This window comes from Triplophysa dalaica, chromosome 13, assembly GCF_015846415.1.
Source record: "Triplophysa dalaica isolate WHDGS20190420 chromosome 13, ASM1584641v1, whole genome shotgun sequence".
In the NCBI taxonomy this organism is placed as follows: Eukaryota; Metazoa; Chordata; class Actinopteri; order Cypriniformes; family Nemacheilidae; genus Triplophysa; species Triplophysa dalaica.
Genome location: NC_079554.1, coordinates 23,274,680 through 23,287,424, shown reverse-complemented (window position 1 = coordinate 23,287,424; position 12,745 = coordinate 23,274,680). Strand labels below are relative to the sequence as shown.

At 38.9% G+C, this 12,745-nt stretch overlaps 1 protein-coding gene across 7 annotated transcripts in view; it reads left to right on the top strand.

Moving 5' to 3' along the window:
- The window catches only part of LOC130434015 (1-phosphatidylinositol 4,5-bisphosphate phosphodiesterase beta-1), a 50,543-nt gene that overhangs the window by 30,462 nt on the left and 7,336 nt on the right, over positions 1–12,745 (top strand). For 5 of the 7 annotated variants that reach the window (XM_056763841.1, XM_056763843.1, XM_056763842.1 and 2 more), the window contains 10 exons: positions 5,930–6,034; positions 7,061–7,176; positions 7,778–7,904; positions 7,982–8,032; positions 8,394–8,613; positions 8,991–9,138; positions 9,808–9,884; positions 9,970–10,044; positions 10,128–10,185; positions 10,284–10,370. In XM_056763841.1, coding sequence (XP_056619819.1) covers positions 5,930–6,034; positions 7,061–7,176; positions 7,778–7,904; positions 7,982–8,032; positions 8,394–8,613; positions 8,991–9,138; positions 9,808–9,884; positions 9,970–10,044; positions 10,128–10,185; positions 10,284–10,370 — 1,064 coding nt within the window. Of the gene's footprint in view, positions 1–5,929; positions 6,035–7,060; positions 7,177–7,777; positions 7,905–7,981; positions 8,033–8,393; positions 8,614–8,990; positions 9,139–9,807; positions 9,885–9,969; positions 10,045–10,127; positions 10,186–10,283; positions 10,371–10,655; positions 10,681–12,745 lie in introns of all 7 variants that reach the window. The other 2 variants (XM_056763845.1, XM_056763844.1) reach the window with 2 other exon arrangements.

Genomic DNA, 12,745 nt, shown 5'->3' with positions numbered 1-12,745 from the left:
AGATGACAGAGCGTGTAGATATGAATGATTGACAGATGACAGAGCGTGTAGATGTGAATGATTGACAGATGACCGAGCGTGTAGATGAGAATGATTGATAGATGACAGAGCGTGTAGATGTGAATGATTGATAGATGACAGAGCGTGTAGATGAGAATGATTGACAGATGACAGAGCATGTAGATATGAATGATTGATAGATGACAGAGCGTGTAGATGTGAATGATTGACAGATGACAGAGCATGTAGATATGAATGATTGATAGATGATAGAGCGTGTAGATGAGAATGATTGACAGATGACAGAGCGTGTAGATGAGAATGATTGACAGATGACAGAGCGTGTAGATGAGAATGATTGATAGATGACAGAGCGTGTAGATGTGAATGATTGACAGATGACAGAGCATGTAGATGTGAATGATTGACAGATGACAGAGCGTGTAGATGAGAATGATTGATAGATGACAGAGCATGTAGATGTGAATGATTGACAGATGACAGAGTGTGTAGATGAGAATGATTGATAGATGACAGAGTGTTTAGATGAGAATGATTGATAGATGACAGAGTGTGTAGATGAGAATGATTGACAGATGACAGAGCGTGTAGATGTGAATGATTGATAGATGACAGAGTGTGTAGATGTGAATGATTGACAGATGACAGAGCATGTAGATATGAATGATTGATAGATGACAGAGCGTGTAGATGAGAATGATTGACAGATGACAGAGTGTGTAGATGAGAATGATTGATAGATGACAGAGCGTGTAGATGAGAATGATTGACAGATGACAGAGTGTGTAGATGTGAATGATTGATAGATGACAGAGTGTGTAGATGTGAATGATTGACAGATGACAGAGCATGTAGATATGAATGATTGACAGATGACAGAGCGTGTAGATGAGAATGATTGACAGATGACAGAGTGTGTAGATGAGAATGATTGATAGATGACAGAGTTTGTAGATGAGAATGATTGACAGATGACAGAGTGTGTAGATGAGAGTGATTGACAGATGACAGAGCGTGTAGATGAGAATGATTGACAGATGACAGAGCGTGTAGATGTGAATGATTGACAGATGACAGAGCGTGTAGATGAGAATGATTGATAGATGACAGAGCGTGTAGATGTGAATGATTGATAGATGATAGAGCGTGTAGATGAGAATGATTGACAGATGACAGAGTGTGTAGATGTGAATGATTGATAGATGACAGAGTGTGTAGATGTGAATGATTGACAGATGACAGAGCATGTAGATATGAATGATTGACAGATGACAGAGCGTGTAGATGAGAATGATTGATAGATGACAGAGTGTGTAGATGAGAATGATTGACAGATGACAGAGTGTGTAGATGTGAATGATTGATAGATGACAGAGCGTGTAGATATGAATGATTGACAGATGACAGAGTGTGTAGATGAGAATGATTGACAGATGACAGAGTGTGTAGATGTGAATGATTGATAGATGACAGAGCGTGTAGATATGAATGATTGATAGATGACAGAGCGTGTAGATGTGAATGATTGACAGATGACAGAGCGTGTAGATGAGAATGATTGACAGATGACAGAGCGTGTAGATGAGAATGATTGACAGATGACAGAGCGTGTAGATGTGAATGATTGACAGATGACAGAGCGTGTAGATGAGAATGATTGACAGATGACAGAGTGTGTAGATATGAATGATTGATAGATGACAGAGCGTGTAGATGAGAGTGATTGACAGATGACAGAGCGTGTAGATGAGAATGATTGACAGATGACAGAGCGTGTAGATGTGAATGATTGATAGATGACAGAGCGTGTAGATGAGAATGATTGACAGATGACAGAGTGTGTAGATATGAATGATTGATAGATGACAGAGCGTGTAGATGAGAGTGATTGACAGATGACAGAGCGTGTAGATGTGAATGATTGACAGATGACAGAGCGTGTAGATATGAATGATTGACAGATGACAGAGCGTGTAGATGAGAATGATTGACAGATGACAGAGTGTGTAGATGAGAATGATTGATAGATGACAGAGTGTGTAGATGAGAATGATTGACAGATGACAGAGCGTGTAGATGAGAATGATTGATAGATGACAGAGCGTGTAGATATGAATGATTGACAGATGACAGAGCGTGTAGATGAGAATGATTGACAGATGACAGAGCGTGTAGATATGAATGATTGACAGATGACAGAGCGTGTAGATGAGAATGATTGATAGATGACAGAGTGTGTAGATGAGAATGATTGACAGATGACAGAGCATGTAGATATGAATGATTGACAGATGACAGAGCGTGTAGATGAGAATGATTGATAGATGACAGAGCGTGTAGATGAGAATGATTGACAGATGACAGAGCGTGTAGATGAGAATGATTGACAGATGACAGAGCGTGTAGATGTGAATGATTGACAGATGACAGAGCGTGTAGATGAGAATGATTGACAGATGACAGAGCGTGTAGATGTGAATGATTGACAGATGACAGAGCGTGTAGATATGAATGATTGATAGATGACAGAGCGTGTAGATGTGAATGATTGACAGATGACAGAGCGTGTAGATATGAATGATTGATAGATGACAGAGCGTGTAGATGAGAATGATTGACAGATGACAGAGCATGTAGATATGAATGATTGATAGATGACAGAGCGTGTAGATATGAATGATTGACAGATGACAGAGCGTGTAGATGAGAATGATTGACAGATGACAGAGCGTGTAGATGTGAATGATTGACAGATGACAGAGCGTGTAGATGAGAATGATTGACAGATGACAGAGTGTGTAGATATGAATGATTGATAGATGACAGAGCGTGTAGATGAGAGTGATTGACAGATGACAGAGCGTGTAGATGAGAATGATTGACAGATGACAGAGCGTGTAGATGAGAATGATTGACAGATGACAGAGCGTGTAGATGTGAATGATTGATAGATGACAGAGCGTGTAGATGAGAATGATTGACAGATGACAGAGTGTGTAGATATGAATGATTGATAGATGACAGAGCGTGTAGATGAGAGTGATTGACAGATGACAGAGCGTGTAGATGTGAATGATTGACAGATGACAGAGCGTGTAGATATGAATGATTGACAGATGACAGAGCGTGTAGATGAGAATGATTGACAGATGACAGAGTGTGTAGATGAGAATGATTGATAGATGACAGAGTGTGTAGATGAGAATGATTGACAGATGACAGAGCGTGTAGATGAGAATGATTGATAGATGACAGAGCGTGTAGATGAGAATGATTGACAGATGACAGAGTGTGTAGATATGAATGATTGATAGATGACAGAGCGTGTAGATGAGAATGATTGACAGATGACAGAGCATGTAGATATGAATGATTGACAGATGACAGAGCGTGTAGATGAGAATGATTGACAGATGACAGAGCGTGTAGATGAGAATGATTGATAGATGACAGAGCGTGTAGATGAGAATGATTGACAGATGACAGAGCGTGTAGATATGAATGATTGATAGATGACAGAGCGTGTAGATGAGAATGATTGACAGATGACAGAGCGTGTAGATGAGAATGATTGACAGATGACAGAGCGTGTAGATGTGAATGATTGACAGATGACAGAGCGTGTAGATGAGAATGATTGATAGATGAGAGAGCGTGTAGATGTGAATGATTGATAGATGATAGAGCGTGTAGATGAGAATGATTGACAGATGACAGAGTGTGTAGATGTGAATGATTGATAGATGACAGAGTGTGTAGATGTGAATGATTGACAGATGACAGAGCATGTAGATATGAATGATTGACAGATGACAGAGCGTGTAGATGTGAATGATTGATAGATGATAGAGCGTGTAGATGTGAATGATTGACAGATGACAGAGCGTGTAGATGAGAATGATTGATAGATGACAGAGCGTGTAGATGTGAATGATTGATAGATGATAGAGCGTGTAGATGAGAATGATTGACAGATGACAGAGTGTGTAGATGTGAATGATTGATAGATGACAGAGTGTGTAGATGTGAATGATTGATAGATGACAGAGCGTGTAGATATGAATGATTGATAGATGACAGAGCGTGTAGATGTGAATGATTGACAGATGACAGAGCGTGTAGATGAGAATGATTGACAGATGACAGAGCGTGTAGATGAGAATGATTGACAGATGACAGAGCGTGTAGATGTGAATGATTGACAGATGACAGAGCGTGTAGATGAGAATGATTGACAGATGACAGAGTGTGTAGATATGAATGATTGATAGATGACAGAGCGTGTAGATGAGAGTGATTGACAGATGACAGAGCGTGTAGATGAGAATGATTGACAGATGACAGAGCGTGTAGATGTGAATGATTGATAGATGACAGAGCGTGTAGATGAGAATGATTGACAGATGACAGAGTGTGTAGATATGAATGATTGATAGATGACAGAGCGTGTAGATGAGAGTGATTGACAGATGACAGAGCGTGTAGATGTGAATGATTGACAGATGACAGAGCGTGTAGATATAAATGATTGACAGATGACAGAGCGTGTAGATGAGAATGATTGACAGATGACAGAGTGTGTAGATGAGAATGATTGATAGATGACAGAGTGTGTAGATGAGAATGATTGACAGATGACAGAGCGTGTAGATGAGAATGATTGATAGATGACAGAGCGTGTAGATGAGAATGATTGACAGATGACAGAGTGTGTAGATATGAATGATTGATAGATGACAGAGCGTGTAGATGAGAATGATTGACAGATGACAGAGCATGTAGATATGAATGATTGACAGATGACAGAGCGTGTAGATGAGAATGATTGACAGATGACAGAGCGTGTAGATGAGAATGATTGATAGATGACAGAGCGTGTAGATGAGAATGATTGACAGATGACAGAGCGTGTAGATATGAATGATTGATAGATGACAGAGCGTGTAGATGAGAATGATTGACAGATGACAGAGCGTGTAGATGAGAATGATTGACAGATGACAGAGCGTGTAGATGTGAATGATTGACAGATGACAGAGCGTGTAGATGAGAATGATTGATAGATGAGAGAGCGTGTAGATGTGAATGATTGATAGATGATAGAGCGTGTAGATGAGAATGATTGACAGATGACAGAGTGTGTAGATGTGAATGATTGATAGATGACAGAGTGTGTAGATGTGAATGATTGACAGATGACAGAGCATGTAGATATGAATGATTGACAGATGACAGAGCGTGTAGATGTGAATGATTGATAGATGATAGAGCGTGTAGATGAGAATGATTGACAGATGACAGAGTGTGTAGATGAGAATGATTGATAGATGACAGAGTGTGTAGATGAGAATGATTGACAGATGACAGAGTGTGTAGATGTGAATGATTGATAGATGACAGAGCGTGTAGATATGAATGATTGATAGATGACAGAGCGTGTAGATGAGAATGATTGACAGATGACAGAGTGTGTAGATGAGAATGATTGATAGATGACAGAGTGTGTAGATGAGAATGATTGACAGATGACAGAGTGTGTAGATGTGAATGATTGATAGATGACAGAGCGTGTAGATATGAATGATTGATAGATGACAGAGCGTGTAGATGTGAATGATTGACAGATGACAGAGCGTGTAGATATGAATGATTGATAGATGACAGAGCGTGTAGATGAGAGTGATTGACAGATGACAGAGCGTGTAGATGTGAATGATTGACAGATGACAGAGCGTGTAGATATGAATGATTGATAGATGACAGAGCGTGTAGATGTGAATGATTGACAGATGACAGAGCGTGTAGATATGAATGATTGACAGATGACAGAGCGTGTAGATGTGAATGATTGACAGATGACAGAGCGTGTAGAATTGAATGATTGACAGAGGGTGTGTCTCTGTTGTAGGTTATCACTACATCAGCCTCAAGAATGAGAGGAATCAAACTCTTATATTGTCTTCTGTCTTCATCTACACTGAAGTCAAAGATTATGTCCCAGACACCTTTGCAGGTACATGATGTTGGTGATACCTGTCTTGTCTGTATTATGTTTTTTGCATAAAGCTTCTTGATGATTTATGGTAAGAGCCTTCAGATAAAATGACAGGGATTTCTGTTTTTTTAAATGCTTTAAATTTAACAATTTGTCTCAAATTCAATCACTTCTCAATTAAAAAATTCCAGCAAGAATTTGAGATCTGACATTTTTTTTGACTCCTGGCATCATAAATAAAACAGTATCATTCTACACCTCAGACCGATGATTTAACTGTTACTATTACGAGTACACCTCATCTTCTGAAATATCTCCAGTTGTACTATCATCTTAAATTTTTCATATTTTCCCTGTTTGCTCTTATTACTTTATTTTTAGTGTTCTCTTACTTTCTGTACTAATGTGAAGCTCCATTGTAACAAATCAAATTGAAGTGAAAAGCTTTACAGAAATACATGTACATGATGATTCAAAACATAATTCATCAAAAGATGGTGGTCTAGTGGGTTAAACCACAGAACTGGTAAATCAAAGGTTGCTGGTTTGATCCCAGCATCCACCACCAGTGTGTCCTTGAGCAAGACACTTTACTCCATGTTGCTCCAGGGGGATTGTCCCTGTAATAAGTGCACTGTAAGTCGCTTTGGATAAAAGCGTCTGCCAAATGACTAAATGTAAATGTAAATGTAAAACCTTTTCATAGTTAACCAATTTGACGAGAATCACAGTAACATTCTAAATGTAATGAGTATATTATAATTATCATCCACGTTTAATGTTGGGTGACATTAATGTGAAACGTTTAATGTCAGCGAGTGTAGAATCCTCTGCAGACGGTCTGGTGTTTATTTCAGTATTTTAAGTCACAGTCAGGGTTCAGTCTGGACAGATGGGTTCATTCCTTGAACAAATCAGACTTCTATATGTAAATAAGCTGTGTTCTGATTGGCTGTTTTTTTCAGGGTAAGGTTTTTGATATGTACATGTTCTTGTTTTTCATCATGAGGTTTCACATGCATATATGTTTGTGTGTTTTAATAGATGTAATCGAGGCCCTGTCCAATCCCATCCTGTATGTTGGTCTCATGGAACAGAGAGCCAATCAGCTGGCAGCTCTAACACAAGAGGAGGGAGCACACGAGACGGAGGGTGAAGAGGTTAGTGTGTATGTGTGTGTTTGTGCGTTTATGTGCGTGTGTGTGCAAAACAGGTCTCACCGTATGCGGTTAGGGTCTTTTATATGCAGTCTGAAAGCAGACACACTGCAGAAACTGGCACTTCATTATTTCTTATTTTTTACGCAGTATGTGTAGTATTCACACGATAACAATCATCACCATTATTGTCAATAAAAAGGCAAATATTTGGCACCTGGCAACGCTGCGTTGATCTCATGACATGGCCTCATGGGAAATCTCGCTTACTCGCTCACTGCTGAGATTATAAACCACAGTGTTGACTTGTTTTGTTTAGTCATGTTGAGGTTGGGTTATCAGCGATATGTTTACACACTGTGGACTGCAGTGCAGGTATGAACCAAGACTTTTATTTTCCGCTCTTGTCATTGTTCTACTGTTTGTGAGAAGTTAAAGATGTTTTATGAATCCAGCTGAAGATTCTTTATCAACTTGACATGAAAGAGTAAGAGAAGTTTAGACAGTTTGAGGACGGTGTGGATTTGATCTATGGCAACGGGTCAATACTTGTTTGCCTTTATAGACTGTAGATGTTTGACATCATGTCCTGTGTTGTGAGCAGGCATGGGATACAGGAGAGAGTTTCTCTGAGAATAAAAGTGAATGTAGACCAGTGGCTGAAAATGGACTGAACCACAACAACATGTCACCCAAATCCTCAGTGAGCAGTCAGCAAACTTCAACAGCAGGTATGTCAGTGCCCTTCATAGTGCACTACACAGGGTTAAGTGTACCATACCAGAAGCATTCTTTCTCTGTGTTTTAGGCTCTGTTAAAGCTGTGAAGTCTGAGGATATTGTGCAAAGTGTTTTAACAGGTAACACATCTCATGAGTCTCACGTGTGTCTTTTAATAGCAGTGACATGTTTAGATCCCCATTGAGGAAACTGAAAAGAAATACTGAAACTTGACTGTAAGAGTAAAAATATACAGTATTGAAGTCATTATTTACATTTAAAGCCTCAAAAGTTTCCGTCTCTGTAAAGTTAGAATAAGGAAAGCTGCTTATTCTGTATATCAAACTAAATGATGTTCATTTGAAGATGCAGAGAGGTTTGTGATGGTTTGGGTTTGAGGTAGAGTGATGATTAGAGGATACAATAAACAGTTTGTCTAAAAATCATCACGTCTATGTCCGTAAAACCTGGAAGCCTAATATGTGTGTGTGTGTGTCACAGAGGTGGACACTTTGAGTCTTGAGCAGTTGAAACAGCAGAAGTGTTACATCAAAGAGCAGAAGAAACTTTATAAAGATTCAAAGGATCTGATGAAGAAACACAGCAGAAGAACTGCAGAAGTGATGAAAGAACACGAGAGCAGACAGAAGCAGCTGCACAATGAGTTCCTACGACGCACGTCAGCACTTCAGAAGAGCACCAGACGGGATGGGCAGAACAGGTGAGAACATCTCTGCTCACATCACAACGTTTCACTGACACATTAAAGCTTAAGCATGTTGTGTTTTCATATACAATTTTTCTTCTTCTAGATGAAAGTCTTTTCCCATCCTGATAGCAGCCCATAATTAAAGTGGTCTGAATATTCATATGCAGTTTATCCACATATACTGTATATTGACAAATAAAATGTTGATAATTATTGTGTGTGAGACGTGAGGAGGTGTGTCTCTGAGGGGAGGGCGGGATCATAAGGCTACGCTACAGCTTTAAGCCTGAAGATTTTCTGTGAAGCGTCTTTCAAACATTGAGGACTACACAGTGTGTGATGATTTGTGATTTGTAGTGATGTGAATAAGCTTTAAGTTGTGTGTGCAGGTCTCTGGAGCAGAAGTTATTAACTCTTGGTGAAGAGAAAACTCACCGACTGACAGAACTGAAGGCCACGCAGCAGCAGGAGCTTCTGACGCTCAGACAAGAACAATATTACAGCGAGAAATATCTAAAACGAGAACACATCCGACTGGTAACTGCTCACACCAACATCACTCGCTGCTTTCTTTCTTTACACTCATCCGTAGCCCAAGCTTCCCCTGAACCACAAGCTGGCGTCTGATTGGCCGAAGTGACGTTATTGTCCCAAGTGTTGATGTTTATGAGATATCAGGCGTGAGGATGAGCTCAGCGCTGACGTGTGCAGAAGCTTTTTTCATGTGATCTGCTCAAATGAAGCGGGATTTCATCTCATCTTGTTAATGAGAGACCAGCAGATGAGAGTTTGTTGAAGCAGTTGAGCTGAGAGAAACGCTCGCTCAAGTGCAGATAAATCTCAGCAAAAACTGAAACCTGGATTGATGTTTATGTTGGTCCTGAACGGGTACATTACGCTCTGGTAGGTCTTCTATAAGACAAGTTCATCGGTCGCAGCCAGCAATGACATCATCATAAAACATCATGCAGGAAACTTACCAGTTTAAAAACTAAATGTGACAATTTCTTTTTTGTTTTATTATATGTGATATACAGCTGTGGTAATGATATTTGCTAGCATTAACATAACAGTAAAGGTCAATTGTATCTAATTGTATCTAAATTGTATCTGACCAACACAGGCAGCGTTATACACAGTGACGTGTATGAATCTGTTGCTGTTTTTCATGCTTCACAAATCTAGTGTTTGTGTTTCTCTCTGTAGCTGGTGGAGAAACTGATGGCCGTTGCAGACGAGAGTCACAACAACCAGCTGAAGAAAGTGAAAGATCTGTGTGAGAAGTGAGCATCGCTCGCACTTCACTAAAAAGACACATTCACACGCTCTTGATATCACATTAATGATGCATGAATCTCACATGTCTAGAGAAAATAAAGAGCTGAAGAAAAAGATGAACGACAGACGACAAGACATGCTTCATGAGAAATCTCTCACCACTGAGTATGTGATTTATACTCACACCTCTACTGCTTTTCATTTCTCTTTTTGGTTTCATGTCTGAAGTGTCTGGTTGTGTTTTCCAGAGAAAAGGTGGAGATGAGGAGATCTCATGTGAATGAGGTGGTTCAGTCCATCAGACGCGTAAGTTTCCTTCAAAACCTATTGTTGTATTCGAGTTATTGGTGCAAAATCAGGATTTGAAAAATAAGCCGTTTGTACTTAATGTGTTTGTTTTTCAGCTGGAAGATGCACAAACTAAAAGACAAGAGCAACTTCAAGAGAGACATAAAGTTATTCAACAGCAAATCCTGGATGAGAAGCCGAAGGTACCGCACAATTCTTTACAAAATCTAAAACACGACACACACACACACACACACACACATATACTGCCATGGATAAAATGATTTGTACAGTAGGTACAGTATGTGTTTAAGTTAAATAATAATTTTCTCTCACAAATGTTTTCTTTATTTTCAGAACATTGAAATGGGACAAACATTTGATAAAGACATAAATTGTTATTTTACCACAGCTGTATATCACATATTTAACCGTCTCACACACACACAGAGAGAGTGTTTGTATCCTCACTCTCAGTGTTATTTTAGCAGGACGACTCGCAGGAGTTTGATGGTAAGTGTAATTCCACTCAACACAACCCGCTGTGTCGTGTGTGCCTCTGGATCAAACCGCGACCGTCCTGTAAATCACGAACCCTAACTTTGACATTATAGAATCCATGTACAACTTCTTTTATGTGCATATTTTACAATGCAGTGGTGTAGTCTACGTGATACGCAGGTGTGCGCCGTATACCCAATAGAAAAGATCGAGAATTTCTGTTTACCCACTTAAAAAAGTGTGTAGGGACGTAACAACGCACTGACTTTAGGACCATTAGTGCCACTGGGAGATATGAAACAAAAAGATACATTGAAAGTCAAGCATCTAAACTCTCAGTGTATGTGTAAGCCTGCGCTTCAGGTGACGCTGCAGCAGTGTTACAGAAAATGAGCCTGACGAGGCTGATGCTAGGCTGTACGTGGGGTCTCCATCACTCGCGATAGTGTCCCAGGGTCACAATCACATTTCTCTGTTGGCCTTAGTTTATGATTTCTGCTGATAACTCACGCCAGATGTTAAAACCATTGCGTATTCTTTCATAAAATGAGCATATTTTTTATCATTAACATAACAGTAAAGGTCAATTGTATCTAACTTGCCAGCTTTACACATATTAGACTGTGTGGTGAATTAATAAATGGAGATTTGACTTAAACTAATGTATATCATTGTTTTAGATGATTCAAGTTTCATTTTAAGTTTATTTATATAGTGCTTTTCACAGTGTGCATTGTTCCAAAGCAGATTTACAGGAGCAACAAAGAAAAACAGAAAAACACCGAAAGGTGAAACACAGCGCAGTGCATGGTGTTTATAGAACAAGCCAGGTCATTCTAGTAACAATATCTAATAAATAAATGCAGTCTCCTGGTGAGCAAGCCAACACCACCCTGCTGTGGTGAGGAACCTAAACTCCATTGATTGATTAATGGAGAAAAAAAAACTTGGGAGAAACCAGACTCAGCCGGGAGGGAAGGATCTCCTCTGACGTGTCATTGCTGCACTCAGTGACCCCATCCGAAAACTACCGCGCAGACATCCATGATATAAATATTACTTTCACCAAAATGACTACAGACGTAGAATTTTCAAAATACAAAATACTTTTTGCCAATCAACCTCTTTATAAGACTGCTTATTTCTTGAAATAACCAGGCTATACAAAAATAAATACAAAGAAAGTATAGTGTTTTGTATTTCAAATGGATGTATTTGAAACACTGTCCATCCATGCAGTCTTATATGGAGGTTGATTGGCAAAAAGTATTTTAGTTTTAAAATACAAAAATACTAAGATTGTTTAAATACAAAGTACAATTCATTTTTTTCAAAGGTATTTAAATACAAAATAGTCCCATCCCATCACTATACTAGAATATATAATTCTAGTTGTCATCATGTAAACGTTAGCTTACCTTGTCATGGCTGCTGGTCACAGTGATCTTGCTAATAATAGCTTCCTGAAAGCAGCCCAATGACCCCTCAAAACCCGCCCAAAATGGAATGAAAACTAGCCCAATTATTAAATCAAATTTAACAACTGCCAAAAGACATTATATTGCTATATTTACTTATCTGAATGGTTTCCTAGGTATTGTATATATTTTTTGTTCTGTTGAACTCTTGTTTTTACAGGTATATGCCTTTAGTTGTTTTTCTTGTATTCAATGTGTCTCATGTACAGCTGCTTTGTAACAATTAAAATTGTAAAAAGCGCTATATAAATAAAGTTGAGTTGAACTCAAAAAGATGTATTGGGCGATTTAGAAAAGTCACTTTTGACTATTTTTTTTCTTCTGTGGTAGTCAATAATGCCAAAGAATTTTCACTTGCTAACATTCTACCAAATATATATGTGTTCAAGCGAACAAAGATGTTAGTTAAGGGTTAGGAACAACTAGAGTATGAGTAATCTATAGCAGAATTTTCCTTTTTGGGTGGAGTGTCCCCTTAAAAAAAATCCCATGTGTGCTCGAGGCTACGCAAGGAAATGGACAAGAAACGAGAAATGCAAAAACTTGCTTAAGAAATAATGATGGTTGAATTGATTGCATATGTATAATGTGTACAAGCG